Below are 21222 nucleotides of genomic sequence, written 5' to 3' on the forward strand. Positions count from 1 at the left end.
AGTTTATGACTACATTAAAAACTGTAATGTAATGACTACATGTAAACTGAATGTGCCAGGTGTAAAATGTGGTTCTGTGCCAGGTGTAAAATGGTCAGGAATAGGGTCTAAGTGGTAGAGAAGTGTAACTTGCACTAACTTGGCATTCAATGAGTGAGAAAATAAATACATGTGAGGATAGAAGTGGGAGGCTACAGCAGTCTTAGGGCCTGATTCACCATTGCATCACTCCAGTTTAATACTAGTGTTATTCCATTAAAATTAATGGCATCACAACAGCAAAAAAAGGGAGTAATGCAGTGGTGAAGCAGACCTTTGAGTAGGATTTTGGAAGATGTTCAGAGTAGATCAAACTCTGCTCCTATGTCAGCATTCACTTCAATGACAGCAGAGCGAGGCCAGTGCTTAGTGCTACTAAAGAATCTCACCTTTTTTTCTTAAAGTGACTCTTGCAGAACTGTGTGCACATACTTCAAACAATTATATTCTGGGCCTCACTTTAAATTATAGATTCTTTTAATGGACATCTCCCCTCTCAACCTCCCACTCCAGATCCCACACTTTCAGGGGCAGTGAGTAATACGGGCGCCTGGTGTCTGTGCTACAGGAATATTCAGGGCCATGGGGACCCGACTCCAGTGTTTAGGGCCGGGTCTCTCCCCCAGCCCTGCCTGCTGCCCCCACGCGCCTCCCTCAGAGCGTCTGCCCCCGCCCTGAGCACCAACTCCACAGCTCCCATTGGCTGGGAACTGCAGCCAATGGGAGCCGTGGGGGCGGTGCCTGCAGGCAGTGGCGTGTGGAGACCCCCCAGCCTCCCCACCTAGGAGCCGCTGCCAGAGGGGTATGCGGGTCACTTTCGGGAGGCACTCAAGGTAAGCGCCTTACCCCGCACCCTCACCCCCGGCCCCAGCCCAGAGCCCACAACCCCACACCCAAACTCTCTCCCGGAGCCCGCACTCTGCACCCCCTCCTGCACCCCAACCCCCTGCCCCAGCCCAGAGCCCACACCCCACACCCAAACTCCCTCCCAGAGCCTGAACCCCTCCTGCACCCAAACTCCCTCCCAGAGCCTTAGGCAGGTAGCGGGGGGGGGGGGGGGGGAATTGGACCCGTTCTGGGCACCACAAAAAATTATACAAACCTGCCACCCCTGCACACTTTCCTTAGTCAACTGTACTGCTCGCTACTATGAAAGAGTCATATTAGGGCTGTTGTAATGAGGCAAGATGAAAAGAAAGGGACAGTTTGTGTCAGGCTGCTGGTTAGGTGTGGGATCCCTCCTGTACTGAACAGGTTTGTGAGCTGCATTGAAACGTTTACAGCATTGGACACCCGAGTTGGACTGGTGGGTTCAGTCAGCCTGGGCAATGACCTTTCACACTGCCCAGAAAATATTAGTGGCCTGATCACCTCCTCTTGCAGTCTGTTGCCTTGAAGTTCTGACTGACGACGCTGTGAAAGCACAGTGACAACTAAGGAATTCTAGGTGGGCCATGGATCTGTTACAAATTATAAAAAGATCAAATTCAATCCAGAGCAATGTAATTTCAGAAGCACCAGCTACATTTCATTGCCATTGCAACAGGACAGCACAAAAATAGCGAGTGAAGGAGCAGCAGGCTAGCCACTGCCTCTACCTGCCTCAAATTTTCAAAAAAGTGGCCCCTAACTTGGGGGTCTTAATTTGAGATTCTGAGGTTCCTATAACTGGGTCCCCCAAAATGGAGTTTCCTAAAATGAGAGGGGCCTTCTGAAAATGTAGGTCTCAAAGGAACAATGAATGGGAGATGAGGAAAGGTTAGTTAGCCATGAACAGATCTCCCTCCCTCCCTCCGTCCCCTAGTACAGAACGTGAACGATGCATCACATTCCAGTTTCCGTTTCATTTGTATTTTATCTGTATAGAGGTAGTGAGACGGAGAGTCAAGGGATAAGACCTCCCCTCCATGCTGATGCTTCCCCCCCCCATGTTGCTGCAGCGGCACTGGTGCATGCTCACTCCTGATCCCACCCAACTTTTTTGGTAGATGGCTACACACCCTTCTCTCTTTGCCCTCCAGAATGGAAAGCTGGACGCACACACGGCCTGGCCTTTGCAGGTCCCTGAAAGCTCTGTCCTCAGCAGAAAATAGCCCGCACTGCCTGCCCCTGAGGTTGGGGTGCACTGGACGGAGGAATCTGCAAGCTACTGGGTGTCGCTCTTTGCAAAAAGAAAAGGAGGACTTGTGGCACCTTAGAGACTAACCAATTTATTTGAGCATAAGCTTTCGTGAGCTACAGCTCACTTCATCGGATGTGCTTATGCTCAAATAAATTGGTTAGTCTCTAAGGTGCCACAAGTCCTCCTGTTCTTTTTGCGATTACAGACTAACACGGTTGCTACTCTGAACCCGCTCTTTGCAGAAAATCCCAACAGGGGAGCCGGCGCATGCAACAGTGGGGAGGCCGCGCGCAACTCAGGCGCGGTCCGTGCATCACCTGCCGCGCATGCCGCAAGGAGACCCACGCCCGCAGGCTGCCCAGGCCAGCGTGCACTGAGCCGCGCCCGCTTCCAGGGCGGTAGGCGCGGCCGCTCCGCTACAGGCTGGCGGCGGCTGCTCTGCACCGCGTCCCCCCCGCCTCCCGCAGCCCTTCCCTTCTCTGCTCTCCCCGCCCGCCGCAGCCGCCCCCGGGAGACCAGCTGCCGGGGCGGGGCCAGTCTCCAATAAAAAGCGTGGCTGCTGCTTTTTCTCCCCCCGGGCCGCGATCCAGGGAGGGCTGAAGAGTTGGAGTCATGGGGACCTGCGTGGAGCTGAACACTAAGGCAAAGATGCCCATCCTGGGGCTCGGCACCTGGAAGGTACCGTCATTGCAGGAGCTGGGGTCTAGGGCATGGTCCCCAGCGGCCACCAGCGCCTGCGCCCGGGTGCATTGCATCCCTTCCTCATCGCTGCCTCTGCAGCTGCGGACCCCTTTGGGTCCGGTCCTCCCTTTGCAAAGGGTGTGCCAAAAACTGCCGGTCTCCGCTTGGCTTCTTGTTACAGGGCAGGCAGCTCTGGCCGCCCCCGGCACCTCCTGAGCACTGGGTAGTTCCTGTGCAAACTATTTGGGTTTCTTACGCTGGCACGATTTGCCCCCCTGGTGCAAAGCGTCCTGTCCCCTGATGCGTCCAAAAGGCCTGGGTTGCGGATGGGGAGGTGGAGGGCGGTGTCTGTATGCGCTCATTGTGAATCGCGTATGGCCATTATGTAACGCAGATACTGCTGTGTGTCACGCTTCCATACCCGGCCTTTGCTGCGTCTGAGCCTAGCTATTAAAAGTTGTTGGGAACATAGTGCCTCGTGTGTAATTCATGCATCTTTTAGGGGGGGAGAGGAAGGAGTGTAAAGGCTTCCTGCACTCCAAAATTTGTCTAGGAAATTGAGTGGCCTATTTAAAGAGCCACTGTCAATTTTAAAATAGTGTATTCTGGCCTAATTTCTTTGCCTCTCTTACAGTTAGCTTCCCCTGTTTTAAAAAGAGCATTTTAAAAACGCAATTTCCTTGTTACTGCTCAAGTTTCAGTTTATCACTTCTCTCTGGTTGGCTGAAAATCGATTAAAAACCAAAGAAGTCAGTTTCACTTTTAGACTTTTCTGCAATGTTTGGGTTTCAGACACTGCAAGAGAGCTCTTTTTTTGTTTAAAACAGCTGTTTTTATTAGCCTTTTCTTTAAAATTTTTTCTATTGGCCTTAGATTTTTTTATTACTTAGCTTTTAAAAGAATATCCCCTTAAGTCTCATGAAGTTTGTTGGTATCACTTTAAAAGTGAAATAACATACAAGGGTAGTTTCTAGAAAACTCAGGGCAGCGACTGTCTGTATTTTGTACATTTCACGGCATGTGATTGATGATTCATAACTAGCAACACATACAATCCCTGGGGGTGGGGGAGAGGGATTGAAAGAATTTATCATTTTAGTTAATACAGCCAGGAGTTTAGATTTCTGGGTTCTGTTCCTAATTCTGACTTCAGATTTGTGTGTGACTTTGAGGAAAGTGTTCATGCTTGCCTTTTTGTCTGTAAAACAGGGATATTACTGACCTATTTTACAAGGGTGTTGAGAGGATTAATGCTCATAAAGAGCATCCTCTCTTGGAAAGTCCTACTGAAGTATGAAGCAGTATTGTAGTTATTATTAGAGATATGGCAAATGTGTGACAGTGGATCTTGCTAAAATGTCATTAAACTTAACTCATGCTTTCTGTCTGTGAAATCATTATATGTTCCAAACAGATTTATAGGTGAACAGAGCTATTCTTACGTTTTTAAAAGCACTTTTCTATGTCAGCTTTATGCAGTGGTTTTGCTATCCACTGCTTGATGTGCTGGTTCCAATACTAAGTTAATGCAGGGTGGAGATCCAAGGTTTTAATTTGTTTGGTATCCCTAGGGTAAGGTGTGTCTACATAGCCTATGGTAGCGAGCCTGCCAGCCTGGGTTGACTGACTTGAGGTAGCAGGGCTCATGCTAACGCTTTGTAGTTGCAGCTCAAGCTAGAGCCTGGGCTCTGAAGCCTAGGAAGGGGTGTTTTTAGCCCAAACTCCAACTTGACTTGCAACTTCAAAATGTATGCCTTTGTTTTATGTCTTAATGCAGAGCTCTGCTGTATGTGGTCCCACAAAGCTGACAGTGTCTCATGTGGGGAGGCAGGATAGCGCAGTGGTTTGAGCATGGGCCTGCTAAATCCACAGTTGTGAGTTCAATCCTTGAGGGAGCCATTTAGGGATCTGGGGCAAAAATTGGGGATTGGTCCTGCTTTGAGCCAGGGGTTTGACTAGATGACCTCTAACCCTGATGTTCTATGGTACAATCCTGTAACATGCTATTTCAAACAGCATGCTACAGTAGATTAGAATAGGTGACGTGCTGAACAATATGAACACACAGTGGCCACTATGGCATATAAATAATTTCCATAGGTCTTTCTTCCCGCTGGCCTCTTACAGGCCGAGGATCCCATACTGCTCCTGCACAGAGCACTTACCTTATGCAGGCCCCAAGTGCTGGATGGCATATACCATAGCATAACCTGAAATCCAGTGTCTGCTTATTTTTACCTTTTGAGAGCAGCAAGCTAGTGTTTAAGCAAACTTGTTATTTCAAGCAACTTTTGACCAGCAGAATTGGAACAAAATCAAATAGCAATCAGCAGCAACAGCTGGATTTATGCAATACCTGAAAATGCAGACAACTATCTGAATTTTTAAATTATTATTTTTGCAGGAGCAAAATGTTCTCCTTCTAATTCTTTATCTAATACACACTGCAGACTCTGAAATCTAAGATCGGTTCATAGATGTCAGTCAGTGGACTGGTCTACATCTTGTTGTCTAGCCATATGCCCTCAGGGACAGAGCGGGAGCTCTGGTACTGTGGTAAATTCCTGATTAGCAATAGTTCAGGTGTCATAGGATGAATTGGTCACTTCCCATGGCTGGCAGGCAAATGCTTAACGCTTCCCTTGAGAAGACCAATCTCAACTGCATGCCCAAAGCACAGGGGTTCAAGACCGTTGGCCTGGTCATTGGTACTTAAGTAACTCCCCTGCTGTCCTGTGAGATGAGTGCATTCTGAGGTGCGGAGGCTAGCTCTAAGAATCCTTGCTGGAAAAGCCTTTTTTTTTGGGGGGGGGCGGATAACATGTATGTAACATTTGAAATCACCCCTCAGCAGTCTGTATATCTGCCATATTACTTCTGGCTACCTATTCTCTTTTCAGAGTGGTGATTGCACTCTTTTAGTGGTCAGGAAGCTTCTGCATCTCCCCAGCCTCCCCTCTTGTGGGATGCTTACCTGTGTGATCATTAATACATAGCTCTTCTATAGCACTTCTTGTCCATCGAGCTGAAAAACTTTTACAAAGAAGGTAGTTATTAGTATCCTCACTTTACAGATGGGAAACTGAGGGACAGAGAGGTCATGTCATCTGCCCATGATCACACAGAACTTAGATCACCTGACTTTATCCCTTGCCTTTCCCAGTGCACCGCACTGCCTTTCATAGGCTCGTGTTTCTTCTGCTAGTGTGATAAATGAAGAATGGATAGCTCACTTTTATGGACACCCAGCCAGCCAGTTAGCTATAAAATCCCTGTTAGTCGCTGTTCTCTACTTGCTTTACCTGTAAAGGGGTAAAGTCCATAGGTAAAAGGAAAGTAGTGGGCACCTGACAAAGAGCCAATGGGAAGGTTAGAACTTTTTAAAATTGGGGGGGGAATTTTTTCCCTTTGTCTGTATGTCCGTTCTCCAGAGAGAGGGGACAGAGCAGAGACAGGGTTGAAACTATGCTGTAAAAAGCTTTGGGCCAGGTATAGAAAATCATCAGATCATACCTAGAAACTACTCATTTAAAACCCCAGATATGTAAGTAGGTCAGGAAATGTCTAGGAAGACACGATTAGGTTTATCTTTTATTTCTTTATGGCTTGTGGACTCCTCTGTGCTAACCCCAGGTGCTTCTGTTTTGCTTGTAACCTTTAAGCTGGACCTCAAGAAGCTATCTTGATGCTTAATCCTTGTAATTGTGTTTTTAAAACCTAGCAAAAAGCCTAAGTTCCAGATGTATTTTCTTTCTTTTTGTTTTTAATAAAATTTACCGTTTTTTAAGAACAGGATTGAATTTTTGTGTCCCTAAGAGGTTTGTGCATTTGTTGTTTAATTAGCTGGGGGCAAAACTGATTTCCTTTGTTTTCTTTCGCAGCTCTTCCCGGGTGGGGGGGAGGGGGTGAAAGGGCTTGAGGGTATCCCACAGGGAGGAATTCCCAAGTGCGCCTTCCTGGGTTCCAAAAGTGTTTTTTGCACTTGGGTGGTGGCAGCATCTACCCATCCAGGGTCAGAGAAAATCTGTAACCTTGGGAGTTTAATACAAGCCTAGAGCGGCCCATGTTAATTTTTAGAATCCTTGCGGGCCCCCACCTTCTGCACTCGAAGTTCCAGAGTGGGGACTCAGCCTTGACAGCTAGTTCCCAGGATAGCTCTTTTCCTAGGACCACTTGAAGGGTGTGGCTAAAGAGCCCTCTCACACAAGGAGAAATTGCTCCTTGACAGCTATCCAGAGTAGGGTCATGGTGTGAGGCAGCTTTGTTTTGCTAAACTATCCATGTGAGATGCAGGATGGATTGCTAGACGCACTGTTGGATGCCATCATTAAGTCAGACAATAACAATTACTAGACAACCACAGAGAGACATTTTTTGTTGTGATTGCAAGGTGCCCAGATGCCTGGGAGGTGAACACCATAGAAGAAATAAATAAACTTTATTGGGGGTTCTGAGCCTCTAGCCACCTGGAAAATGGGGTATTTTAGAGTGGTGGTGGTGGTTTTTAATTTATTATTTTTATTAGTCTCCACCAGGGAAAGTACAGGATGCAGTGAAGGATGCCATTGACATTGGATACCGCCACTTTGACTGTGCCTACGTGTACCAGAATGAGAATGAAGTAGGGGATGGGATCCAGCAGAAAATCAAAGAAGGGGTTGTGAAACGAGAGGACCTCTTTGTTGTCAGTAAGGTATGGCTGCGGCAGGAAGATCACGGTCATGGGGCAGATTCAGTGCACCCAGGGTGTTGGAGGAAGATGGAAAACTTCACTCCCTTTTGACTCTGTGGGATAAAGCAATTCAAGACATGGTACATTTCACTGTTGAGTTGTTTCCTTCTTCACATGTTCATATGGGATGGGTATAAAGGGCATGCACAGGGAAGGATAAAAGACCTCTTGGATTCTCTCCTGTTTGGAGTGGCTCTTCTCCAGTGAACGTACCAGCAATGGAGGTGGGAATATTGTGCCCTTCCAATGACTGAGGAAGGGACAAGTGTTTTTGCCTGCCATGCTGAGCTTATAATGTAGAACCTAGAGCTGGAGTTAAGGTAAGAACTCCTAGACTTTAAGGCCAGAAGGGACCATCATGATTATCTAGTCTGACCTCCTGCACATAACAACCCTCAGAACCCTCACTCACCCACTCCTGTAATAGACCCCTAACCTCTTGCTGAGTTACTGAAGTCCTTGAATCATGAATGGGCATTAGGGGCTACAAGATGCCTCCCACTTCCAGTGCAACTTCCAGAATGAGGGCAATGTAGCGAGCTACCATTTGGCTCTTTCCATTTCTGGTGCTGGAAGGAGGACCAGGTTGTGGCTTTCTGAGACTGGCCTGTATTCAGAAAGGTATTTCAGTATTGCGACACTAACTTTTGGGTACCTAGAAAATCACAGGCGCACACTGCAATTCACAAAGCCTGAGCGAAGTGCCGGGGCTCCTGTGCAATGAATGGGGAGAGATGGACAGCTAAGAATGCGATTCAGAAAAGCCAGCCCGCTAGGTGGGGAGCCGTTTAACCTAACCAATGGGAGATGCTGTTTGAGAGATGTGTATGCTAAGCCCCACCTCTCTCTCTCTCTCTCTCTCTGAAATAGGCACCTGTCTCTGCTAGTGATTGACAAATGGGAACTGCTCTCTCAATGTCAAGCACCTTAGGCAGTTAAACTGCTTCTTGTGAGAATGAGTTGCGTGGGTGCCTTACACCACACAAAGTTGAGGCTGTCCACTGTATGATTGCTAGTCCAGTGGCTAGAGCCCTCCCCTGGGCTCTAGAAGACCCACATTCAATTCTCCCCACAGGCAGAGGGTAAGAAAGGATTCAAACAGGGGTCTCCCACCTGTCAGGAGGGTGGGCTAACCATTGAACTGTGGGACTCTTTGCGTGCATGTAACAATGACTCTGTAGCATGGTCATTAGGACGCCCACTTGGGAGACCCAACATCCAGTCCTCCTGCTCCAATTGCTTTTCCATTATTTATCTGGAGTGGAATAGCTTCCTTAGAGACTGGAGACCCACACCAGAATATCCCAAAGCTCAGTGGTTGGAGCACTCTCCTGAAAGGTCAGTCAGACCTCTCTTCAAATCCTTTCTTCCCCTCTGCCTGAACGGAGAATTGAACCTGGCTCCTCCATGTCCCAGGGGAGTGCCCCTTGGTGAGATTTTTGAATTATACCTGGTCTAGTAGTGGGCCTCTGAACATGCCTGCCGGATTGGGCACCGCATGTGACTTAGGCAGACAAATTGCTATCTTCCCTTGGCTTGTGCATTGCTGTGAGACGTAGGCATCCAGATTCAGGGTGGGGGCAGCAGTGAGCATGTCCAGAGGCAGAAACATAGACACCTAGGGAACTTTTACCCTGCAAATGTAGGTGCCAATTGCATTTAGGTGCGTGCTGGGTTTGGCAGGAGTTTCCTGGTTCTCAGGGGAGCCTAAGGCTGTGACTTAGGTGCCTAAGTACTCTTGTGAATCCAGGCCATGTGACAATTCAAAAACATGGGGGCCCAAATACATTTTTTGCACTGTATGTGTTTGAAATCATTCTTTATCTAGGCTCTTAAATTAGGTGATCAAATCAGAAGGCACTTGCAGCCCTATTGGCTGTCTAGGTTGTCTTGTAAATGTTTAGCTAGCCAAACTCATGCAGGAGGCTTTTCCCATCTCCCTGCTTCTGGACACAGATGGCTGGAAAGCTTCATTACTCTGTAGCACTTAGTTTTCTCTTTCCGAATACCGTGTCTTGCAATAAGTGGCTTTTTATTGTTGCCTTAACTGGTGAAATTTTGTTACCATTTTAATCTGCCAGAACCCAATTTTGTCAGGTAAACTGTTACTGAAAATACTAGCATCAAGAAACGTTCCCTCTGTCTCTGCTCACAAATTGAGCCTGTAAATGGGGGTAATAATATTCCCAGACCTGCTTCCTGTAGGTGTAATAGGACTTTGTCCTGACTGGGAGAGTTTTGTAAGAGCATTTGCCTGTGAGGTCACTGCTTTGCTTGGTTTTCCTTTTATAGCTGTGGTCCACATTCCACGAGAAACCTCTGGTGAAGGGAGCATGCCAGAAAACCCTTGATGCATTGAAACTGAATTACCTGGATCTGTATCTCATTCACTGGCCTTTGGGATTTAAGGTACTGTAATGTTTAACACTTGTTTCTTCCTGACAGATTCTGGAGAAGCACTGTCCTCCTGGTAAGCTATCCTGTTACAGCCCCAACCCCCTTACCCTCAAGGAGGACTGAGCTTCCTCCGGGATATCTCAGCATCACTCTTTGTGCTGCTTATTCAGCTTTACTGTATGGGTGTGTGAACAAGGCTTACATCCCTGAAGCGGAACAATGCAGCTTCTACCACGTTCCCTCCCCCTGTTGATCCAAGGAGAGATGAACCTGGGATCAACTCCAGGTCTGAGGGCAGGGTAGTTTATACCTTTAACCATTTGATTACCGATTTCTTCTTTACTGGTTTGCCTTCCTCTTTATGGGAAGGATCGCTGTATTCCTTGGTTCTTAACAATAAGTCTGTTTTTCCTTGTTGCTAGTAGTAGCACTCTTAGGCCTTGTCTGCACTGCCGGGGTAAGTTGACCTAAGTTGCGCTACTCCAGGTACAAGAATAACGTAGCTGGAGTCAACATAACTTAGGTCGACTTACCACGGTGTCTACACCACATCTCCCATTGACTTACCTTACTCCTCTCCTTCCAGTGGAGAGCGCTCTTCACTAGACGCGCTAAATCAACCCCTGCTGCATTGATTGCAGCAGCGTCAGTCTACCGGTAGCGTAGACGTGACCTTAGTTAAGCAGCAGGCAGTGAAATAAGCTCTTAAGTTCTCCTCTCTCTGACATCCACCCCATGCCCTTGGAATCCCTAAGCACAGTACAAACTTGTAGTTACCATCTGCCATAAGAGCCTTGTTCTGTAATCCGTGGCATTCAGAACTGGCAACTTTCATTTTAAATTCCACATGCAGATTAAAGATATGATTGAAGCTGGTGATGTCTCACTCCTTGTCTTGGCTCTTCTTTTCTGTTTGAGCCTGATAAAAATACCTTCTCCTTGGTATTCTGCGCAACTCCCAAATGCACTCTCCAGTATCTTTTAGTTGTTTTTTTAGGGTGGACAAAGTAAATGCAATAAAGCTGGTTCTGCAGGCAGGCTGTAAAGGAGTCTAGGCAAGGGAGCTTTTTATAATAGCAAGAGCATAGACAGTAACTTATGCACACAGTCTGTTCCATTGTCTTTTTCCCCATTCCCTGCAATCTATACGTAGTCTCCCACTGAAGGCCTGCAACAGCACACCATCACTCATGCAGCAGATGGAGTCAGATATAAATCCGGCTTAATAAAGGAATGCACCATTATGTACATCATGGGACAATGTATAAAACCTGTGTGCTTTCCTACAGCCATAGGTAATAGACCTGTAACTCAGCTGTACTTGTACTATGGTGGGTCACTGTTCTATTTTGCTGGATCTATCACTGAACTGCACGCCAGCCACAGATCTAACCCTGTTTATTGGGGTGGATTCTCTGGCTGGAATGATGAATGTGTAGCATGAGGGAGGGAGACCTTGCCAGAATGAGTAAGGTAACTACTTAAATAGGCGTTACTATTCCTCTTTTTCTGCCCTAAGAGTTCGAGTTGCTATACAGAATCTGAGTTCCGTTTGACTCCCCAAGACTTCTAGTTTTTCAGCAGAAAATTGACCAGAGAATGTTTCAGACTTTCTGCCTTACACTGACAGGCTGGAGAGCAGCTGTTTCCTGCAGATGAGAAAGGCATGGTCTTGCCCAGTAGCACAGATATTCTGGACACTTGGGAGGTGAGTCTTATTACAGTTTGAGATTAATTTTGGCTCTGTGGTTTAGATTATCTATTTTATATTTGATTTCTCTGCAAAGAATTTATCATTCATTCAAAATTATTTTTAAATACCTTCATTCTTGGTTTGCACATCACTTAGAATTCTATGTAAATAGTCCAACTAACTGTATATTTATGCAAGTCGGATGATATTTTTGTTCTCTGACTGGCTGCCTTGGGTAATTTAGCTCACAGGAAATGTGAGTGTAAATTTTCAGTTCATTTGGATTCAAACTTAAAATTCAGGCTAGAAAACTTCCTTGCTAGAATACTAACAAACGTATAAGGTGACAGGACATAGTCAAAGTAAATTCATTGAAATTTTAACATTTTGTTAAAAATTCTCAGCTCTGCTTATTACTTGCAGAAGTAAAAGGAGAGTTGTGGGTGTATATACTACCCACAATCTTGAGGATAACCCAACACTGGCAGAATAGTGGCCTGTCTGACACCAGTCTCTCCTAACTCACTCGTATGATTAATAAAAATGCATAAAAACTCTCACAGCCAGAAAAGAAACCTCAGAGAAGAGGGTGAAAAGAACCGTTCTCTCTGCATCCTTTTCCCCTGGTGGACTCCAGAACATATGTGACGAATCTAACCAAGTGTCCTATCACTGGTTATCGTCAAAGAAATAAACCATGTTGGCAGCAAGAATGCCTTATTTAGGCCCTGCCTTGTGTATCTGGTTACATAGACTCAGATTCTCTTGTCCCCTTAGGCTATGGAAGAGCTGGTGGATGCAGGTCTGGTGAAAGCCATTGGAATCTCCAACTTTAACCACGAACAGATTGAGAGAATCTTGAACAAGCCTGGGTTAAAATACAGGCCTGCCAACAACCAGGTAAGCTGCTTAAAGGTAACAGCTCAGTGTCTCCGGGATCCTGAGGATCTGATCATGTCAGTTCTCTTACAGTGGGGAAGTAGGGAGTGGGCAAATAGAGTAGGGATAGAAGGCATTTTCAGTCCTTCTAGAATTGTGAAGGGGCACTTGAGGGAGTGAATGTTAATAAATATATAGGTCTTACAATGATTTCCTGGTGAAAAGCACTAAATGCTGTACAAAAGAGGTAAGTATCATCATCTGCATTTTACAGTGGGGAAACTGAGGCACAGAGTGGGAGTGTGTGCCTTGTTCATGTTAGTGTAGTCCTGCTTGAAATGGGACTACATCAATGCGAACTAGGTCCCTTTTTTGGTTCTCGCCAGCAGGGTCTAACCAGGGCAGTTAGAGCGCAGCACATGAGCATGCTGTACAGTTCACACCCCTTGTAGTCCACACTGCTGCCGTATCGACGACGCCTAAGAAAGCTAAGAGCACCGTCCTGCAAGGGGCTGAGTGAGAACCTTCCATTCCCATTGACTTCAGAGGATGTGGCCAGGCTTAAGCCATAAGTGAGAGAATCCGAGTGTTTATAACAGAAACATCTTGCCTATGCTTCAGCTACTGGCAACAGCTACAGTATAATGGAGGGGGTTAAGTAATGGCTATGGTAGGAAAAATAACTGAATTGCTTGACTGGTCTGTTTTTAAAATCTCAAATACAAAATAAGTAGATTGTGGTTATCCCCCTTCTCTGGTACCGTGGTGTAAATGATCCAAGTTCAGTAATGGTTTTCTTATCAAAGTACTGAAAGAGAGGGTTACTTTAATACCTGAGTGAAAATGGAGACTTAAGTTATTCTAAAGTAATGGTCTGGAACACTCCAGTTCATAGTACTGATGCTACAGTACTTTCCAAAATAGTCATATCTTTAACTAGGGAAGCTAAACAAGAAAACTTTAAATTGGAAGAATTAGCCCTATTCATTTGAATTTCACTTCAACTAGATTACTCTGGTTTTATGCTATACTTTTGGATATGAACTTTGTTGTACTGCTTCAGTTGCATAAGTCTGAGGATGACTATTTATTTTGTAAATCTTTGAAGAACAAAGTTGATAATTAAAATATAAGTGAGGTATGGTCTCCCCATCCACTCCTCTGCCTTGCAATATCCCGTAATAACTGAAACGCAACAGATAAAACACAAAAACAAGAAAATTTCATAAAATACGAACCAACTAAAAGTTTTGTAACATACACAGGGTTCGTAATTAGTCACAACATGCCAACCTACCAAAGATATTTCCTGTAAGCGGAATAGGAAATGATCCCTGGAACACAGCAGCATTAGTGCAGACTGCCTCTGAGTAAATTTATGTCCTTGTGCTCACAGATTGAATGCCACCCATACCTTACCCAGGAAAAGCTGATTAAGTATTGCCAATCCAAAGGAATCTCTGTCACAGCATACAGTCCCCTCGGATCTCCTGACAGGCCATGGTAAGAATGCTTTGCAGCCTAACTTGCCTGATAGTGACAATGTGTATGTTGAACTTGAAACTCTGAGGCAAGTTGAACAAGTAACACAGTTGTAATGGGTACATGTTTCTGTTAGTATGTAGAGTCATCTTATGAAAACTTGCCACCATTAACTTTCTATCTCTCTTGTTTTTACAGGGCTAAACCAGAGGACCCTTCCCTCTTGGATGACCCCAAGATTAAGGAGATTGCAGCCAAGCACAACAAAACCCCAGCTCAGGTATCTGTGCCCAGCAAAGTGAGGTCGCTGCATGATATCTGCTGCTTCCTTTATAATGTGTCCTCTTGTTTCAGCATTCTAATCTTGTGTAGACTCTGCATCCTTTGCAATCTGATTCCATTCTTAAAGTCTCATTGTAAGGGTAAGGAATTAATGATCACCTGGTTATTTGGATAACAGAGGAAAGGGAAACTCGATAAGTTTATGGAGGAGATGGTATGATGGGATAACATGATTTTGGTAATTAATTGATCTTTAAATATTCATGGTAAATCGGCCCAATGGTCTGTGATGGGATGTTAGATGCGGTGGGATCTAAGTTACTACAGAAAATTCTTTCCTGGGTATCTGACTGGAGAATCTTGCCCATATGCTCAGGGTTTAGCTGATCGCCATATTTGGGGTCGGGAAGGAATTTTCCTCCAGGGCAGATTGGAAGAGGCCCTGGAGGTTTTTCGCCTTCCTCTGTAGCATGGGGCACAGGTCACTTGCTGGAGGATTCTCTGCTCCTTGAAGTCTTTAAACCACGATTTGAGGACTTCAATAGCTCAGACATAGGTGAGAGGTTTTTCGCAGGAGTGGGTGGGTGAGATTCTGTGGCCTGCGTTGTGCAGGAGGTTGGACTAGATGATCATAATGGTCCCTTCTGACCTTAATATCTATGAATCTGTGAAACAGAGGAAAGGGAAACATCCAGCTTTCACCTGGCCACCACTGTTCAACCCATTGTGATTCAATAAGTGTCAGCTTGGCCTTGAGTCCTGCAGTGATGAAAAGAGGTGCTTTAGAACTGGAATGGTTCTGATGAACTGCATCTTAGTGTATATTGCATCTTTGCTCTAATAGTACTGTTTGTTTAGAACAGGGAGGTTTCGGTCTCTTACTGGTGATGAATGACTTAAGTAACCCTGCTGATCTGTTTATGTAGGTTCTGATCCGGTTTCATATCCAGAGAAATGTGATTGTGATTCCCAAGTCTGTTACCCAACATCGTATTGAAGAGAACTTTAAGGTAAGATTGCAAATAACATTCAGGTTGGCTTTGAATCGTAGTAACTAGATGGAGTCCAAACTTCTTATGTGGAAGGTGGCCATACTTTCTCACCCTTCCCAGGTTACTCTCAAATAAGGAGGTGAAAGATTCTTTAGTACTGTTACATACAGTATACTGAAGGTTAAACTAACACTCAGGATTAATGGCAACAGTGAGCAGAACTGGCTTAAAAATAAATGCACAAAGTGGCTGTTCAGGGTCCTAGTTAGTGTTTCCTTTCTCTTGTGTGCTGAACAACTGGCAAGTAAAACTTGCCTAATACCTGAGTGTATACAAAGCAGTGTCAAGAAAATAGCTTTCCTCTACTCCGATCCAATCTCTGATATCACATATATATATATATATATATATATATATATATATATATATATGTACACACACACACACACACTAACTGCACAGCTTGTCAGGATGAATGTGTAGCTAATTGTCTTTATTATAACAGTTCACAAAAGCTTTCAGTATAGCTGACGAGTCTGTCACTTCAGTTTACATGTTTCTCTGCCAATAGACTGCAGCTGTCCAAAGGGAAATACTTTAGTTGTACAAAGCAATCATTGCTTCTAACCAGCACTGATTTTTTTTTTTTTTTTTTTTTTTCCAGGTCAAGTTGGGTGTGTTTATGAAGCTTTTCTTTCAGTCTTGTGAATCTTTGATCACCCAAGTCTTGACTACACTGTTTGAAAAGCTAACTAAAAGTTTTCTCTTCTCAGGTGTTTGACTTTGAATTGACTAAAGAGGAGATGGAAACCATCCTCACCTTTAATAGGAACTGGAGAGCCTGTGCATTCACCATGTAGGTGACTGTTTGAAAACACTTTTTAAAAAATCCGGGGATTATTTGTGTGTGTGAGAGAGATTGATTTTAAAAAAAAAAAAAAAAGGCAAACTGAAATTTGCCTCAGGACTGTCTAACAAACAGGTCTGTCCAAAAATTATTTTTTCAGGACAGTTTTTAACATCTTCACAGTGGTAAACATATGGCCTTATTTTTAATGCCTACCTTTGATTTAAACTCACTTATTTATCAAGAAGGAAGAGCCTGAACGCGGGAGTTCTTAGTCTCTAGTTCTAAACCTAGTTCTGACATGGGACTGGATCTGTGACATTGATTGAGCCTTTTAACTGTCTGCCTCACGCTTTGTCAGTAGAATGGAGATACCTACCTCTCTGGAGTTTAATGTTAGCATGCTAAATACTTAATTCCAGTGGAGAATTAAGGAATTAAATTGCCCTTGGAAGTCCTAAAACTTGAGATGCGTTGATCAGCTTCTGTGCTGTCAGTTGAGTTTTCAGTCCACATTATACAATGAAATAATTTAAAATTGACTTGTAACACCTGCCAAGATGAAACCAGTAACATGTGTTCTTCCACCCAAATATATCTGCATTCCTACTTAGCAGTGCATGAACATGTCCTTGCTCATCATGATGTTGCAAAATTATCCCTTCGTTCCCTTTTGCTTGATGGATGTGAGGAAATCGGGCAGTTGTGATTTATCTGCTGGGTTGTAGTGGGGGATTTTGTTTACTTTGTTTCTTCTCAACTAAGTCTATTTTTGGAGTGGGAAGACTCTGACTTTAGGCAATCCCAGAATACTCTCTCTTCTGTCACACTCTGAAATGATCCCTGGAACTGAATGTTAAAGGGTGCTGTCCTAAAAGGATAGGAAACCTGTTTCAAATCAAGTGTCAAACAGAACTCTGAGGAAGGGTGTTTTAGCCTAAACAATAGTGTTTTTTGTTGCTTTTTGCCTTGGGTGAATTTAAAATAGCTCCGATTCTTATTACTAATGTCCATCTGAACAGGTAAATGATGTAAATAAGCTTAAATTTTCAAAACTGAGTGATAGTTTTTCAGGGTCTTTTGGGGTTAGTAAATAGAATTCTAATACAATAACAAATTTAGCAAGCAGTCTTTCATTTCTGTATGAAATTAAAGAGACAGCAATATAGAGAAATGAACACAATATTAGGAGTTAAATTCCCAAATCCTGAGCCTGGCTGTCCAGCTTATTTGTCGTATACAACTCGGTTGATCACTCTGCCAGACTTTTTTTTTTTTCTTTTTTTCCCCCACCATTTTTAAAATATGGACACTATCTCATTAGGGATATCAAGTGTTGAAGTTTGACGTGTTTAGTATGAAGTATTAGTACTTCTATAGAGATCATAGCACTTTGCTATATCAAGCTCAGAGAGCAAAACTGATTGTTGAAAAATCTAAAAACTTACCATTTGAATGACACAGCACAAATGTAAACACTTAATCTAAAAAGCATTCAGATCTCCCTGCCTGTGACTTCTCAATGTCTAAATGCAAAGGGGTTGGAAGTTTGTGTATAAACTGGATATGTTTCTGAGGCTGCTAGGGACTTAACACCTGTGTGGGCTACTTGTGTACCATTGAGAACCTTCTCCTCGGTCCAGAAAAAGACACCAATGCCAATATGAGCAGTGTTTAATTCAGATTTCAGAATAACCTTTCTTCTTTTTCTTTTCCTCAGGTGCACAAATCACAAGGACTATCCTTTCAAAGCTGAGTATTAAAGCTGGTGGTGTCTTGCCATGCTTCCTGACCCCTGGCAGTGGTTCACTTCTGCTGTTACCTCTGACTTGTTCATTTGTCCCCATAGCAGTTTTTCACACTACAGCTATCACACTGTACTTCTATTCTGGCCACAGAAGATGTGCTCAAAGGAAATTTTATAAGGAGTCTGAAGAACAAAACACTGAATATAATTTGGACCTCCTTATTACGTGGGAGTGTTTTTGCCAAGATGGGCTGGGATTGGCTCAAGTTGAACAGAAAATACACTAGTTCAGATTCTCTGTTCACGCTGTTTCACAACAGGTTGTAATGTGATTGAGATTATCTCTGCTCCCAGATGGGAGGGTTAGACAGCTGTCATTTGGAAGAGCCAATTCTGAAGCCTTGTCCGTTAAATTCCTGTTTTTGGGAACACTCCTTTGCCTTTCGCTCCCAGGTTGAAGTGCCAGTTGACTTCTGAGTATGGACAATGCTACCTGTGCAGCTCTCCCAAACAATGGAGCTTTTTTGGCCATCTAAAACTGTGTGTTTTCGCTTGTAATAAAAGGTTGTCTCGTTGCTTTGTATAATGAGATGATTATTTCAGCATTGCCGTGACAGTAATTCTGCAGCTGCCCCTTTGTGTGCAGTTGTCTCCAGCCCTCAAACAAGAGAATAGGAAATCATTCTTCGTGTTGAAACACAGAAAGCTCACTTCACTTTCATACTAACTTCTTATGCAGAACCTGCTGTCCTTAAAGGATCTGCAGCTTTCATGGTACTGATGCAAAAACACATGAGTACAGAGCAAAATCCTGGCTAACCTCTTGATGCTCAAACACAGTTGTAATCTGTTTAGATGGGGCACTTTTTAAAAATGTAGCTACTTGCTTTTTCTAGTAAAATTGGCAACAAATGGAGTAACAATGCAATAGGTTAATCTTATTCAAGGTATAGCGTATTTTTGATTAGTTCAAGGGGTATTCCTGCAGAGGAACTTCAACCTAGGGAGACTTCCACTTGATTGTCTAAATTTATAGTAGTAACATTCCTCATTAGGATGGCCAGTACAAAGGTTACACCAAAGGCTTAGTAAGCTACAAAAAGCAGTCTTCAGCCTTTCTTAAATAACCATACTAAAAGATGGTATGCAAAAAAACCTACGTTAAGAATCAGCAGATCAGATAAAAATTTGCAACAACCATAAAGCCACCACTTCAATAATATGCATTTTCCTAAACTTTGAAATTCATCAGCTGCATTTATACTTCAGGCCACATCTTACGAACCTCACAACTAAGGTATTTTTAGCACACATTAGTAATGACCGAAGGGGCTAGTGTCAATACAAGAGCTTAGTACGTGGTATAATTACAGCACTTGCCACTGGGGCTGGTCAAAAATGGTCTGGCAATTTTCTGTCAAAAATAATTTGGGTTTCTAAAAGAGAAGAATTGCCATAGGGGGTCAGACCAATGGTCCGTCTAGCCCCGTATCCTGTCTAACAGTGGCCACTGCTGGATGCTTCAGAGGGAATGAACAGAACAGGGAAATTTCAAGTGATCCATCCCCTGTTGTCCAGACTGTTATACCAATAAAATAAAAACCAGCAGGATCTTATTAAAGGGGAAAAGGCAAAATACCACATTTATTGTGAATACAGAAAGAATCATAGTAAGCAGTTAGTTATAGCTATAACATTCCATTCATATTTATTCACACATTCATTCATATACACACACACGTTCTGCAAGGTTATCATAGTTACCAGCCTTAGAGTTGCTCATGCCAAGCCAGGTGGCCTGGACATGAGGAGGGAGCAGGGCCTCGTCAGATGCACGTCTGATGCTCCTGGAAGTTGGTTTGCAGAATCAGACCCCAAAGTTCTCACTTTCTAGAGTCCATTTTTATAGGAATTTCTTCCTATGCCAGTCTATGGGAATTGCTTCATCATGCTGTTGCTGAATCAATCAGCAGATGTCACATTCCTGACAGCTCCGTGCTGCCAGATGTTATCTTGTTCTTTGGTTCTCCCATTCTTGAGGCTGTTGGGTGGATTCCAATCTGCCCTCCGGGGGTCCTCTGGTTATTTCCACTTGACGCCTTCTTCAGCCTATGGACACTGGATTCTTAGGCTGGCACCTCCCTGATCACTCAGTTATTATCCACACCAAGCATCCATCCACATACATCCTCTATCTCTACTTTAATCACAGTTGTTAACAAAGCGAGAGGAATTCAACAAAAGGGTGGTGGTTGTTATAAAGAATTGCTTTGAGAACAGACTCTGTCTTAGAATGTACTAACACAATTAGCAGCTTGCAAGTTTCACACAGAGAGGGAGAGATACAGTACCAAAAACCAAGAGACCTCTTAATTAGTAATACCCTGGAATTTAAACTATGGGGAATCAAACTCATTTGTGATTTTAATACAGAACTTCTTTAATATGATCCAACAAGACCCAGCTTCTGGCAGTCAGAGGCTTAAGGACAACCCAGAGCATAGGGTTGCATCCCTGACCATTTTGGCTAAGAGCCATGGATGGACCTACCCTCCATGAACTTACCTAATTTTTTTTTTAACCCAGTTATACCTATGGCCTTCACAATTTCCCCAGGCTGATTGAACTGTGTGAAACTTTTGTTTCTTTTTAAAGCAGCTGCCTATTAGTTTCATCGGGTGACCCTTGGTGGTTGTGTTATGTGAAGGAATAAATAACACTTTCTACACACCATTCATGACTTTATAGACCTCTATCATATCTCTCCTTAGTTATCTCTTTTTCTAAGTTGAACAGTCCCAGTCTTCTTAATCTCTCCTCATGCGGAATCTGTTCCATATCCCTAATCATTTTTACTGCCCTTCTCTGTACTTTTTCCAGTAAATCTTATCTATCCCTTTCCTAATGATTCCTCACCTGTTAGCTTTTTTTTTTTTTTTTTTACTGCCACTGCACATTGAGCAGATGTTTTCAGACAATCAGCCATGATGACTCCAAAATCTTTCTTGAGTCGTAACGGCTAATTTAGACTCCATTTTGTATGTATAGCTGAAATTACTGTTTCCAATGTGCATTACTTTGCATTTATCAACTTTGAATTTCATCCACCATTTTGTTGCCCAGTCGCCCCCTTTTGTGTGATCCCTTTGTAACACCACAGTCCACTTTTTCACTATCTTGAGTAATTTTATATCTTCCGCAAATTTGCCACCTCACTGTTTTATCCCTTTCTCCAGATCCATAATGAGCTGCCTGGGCAATTGCATTTGGGTGAGTTGCCCTCTTGAGAGGAATGCAGGATGAGGACTCTTTAGAAGCAGGTGGGCTCA

The 21222-nt window shown here is 43.9% G+C and overlaps 1 protein-coding gene across 4 annotated transcripts; it reads left to right on the forward strand.

Moving 5' to 3' along the window:
• Positions 1–2389: 2389 nt before the first annotated feature.
• LOC102945034 (aldo-keto reductase family 1 member B1) lies at positions 2390–18468 on the forward strand. Of its 4 annotated transcripts, XM_037877346.2 has the most exons (10): positions 2390–2839; positions 7368–7535; positions 9867–9983; positions 11602–11679; positions 12442–12564; positions 13940–14046; positions 14224–14305; positions 15234–15317; positions 16073–16155; positions 17867–18468. In XM_037877346.2, the coding sequence occupies exons 1-10, from the start codon at positions 2774–2776 to the stop codon at positions 17907–17909; spliced, it is 951 nt and encodes a 316-aa protein (XP_037733274.1). In that variant the 5' UTR covers positions 2390–2773; the 3' UTR covers positions 17910–18468. The 4 variants fall into 4 exon arrangements, with proteins under 4 accessions (XP_037733274.1, XP_043395745.1, XP_037733288.1 ...); XM_037877360.2 differs by lacking the exon at positions 7368–7535 and having other exon boundaries at positions 2659–2839; XM_043539790.1 differs by lacking the exon at positions 11602–11679 and having other exon boundaries at positions 2664–2839.
• The last annotated feature ends 2754 nt before the right edge of the window (positions 18469–21222 follow it).

This window comes from Chelonia mydas, chromosome 1, assembly GCF_015237465.2.
Source record: "Chelonia mydas isolate rCheMyd1 chromosome 1, rCheMyd1.pri.v2, whole genome shotgun sequence".
Classification (NCBI taxonomy): domain Eukaryota; kingdom Metazoa; phylum Chordata; order Testudines; family Cheloniidae; genus Chelonia; species Chelonia mydas.

Excerpts from the sequence above, each read along its gene's own strand:
- LOC102945034 (XM_037877346.2), top strand. The coding sequence starts at position 2,774 with ATGGGGACCTGCGTGGAGCTGAACACTAAGGCAAAGATGCCCATCCTG. Across the intron at positions 2,840-7,367 it reads TGGGGCTCGGCACCTGGAAG|TCTCCACCAGGGAAAGTACA; the intron begins GTACCGTCATTG and ends TATTTTTATTAG. Across the intron at positions 7,536-9,866 it reads ACCTCTTTGTTGTCAGTAAG|CTGTGGTCCACATTCCACGA; the intron begins GTATGGCTGCGG and ends TTCCTTTTATAG.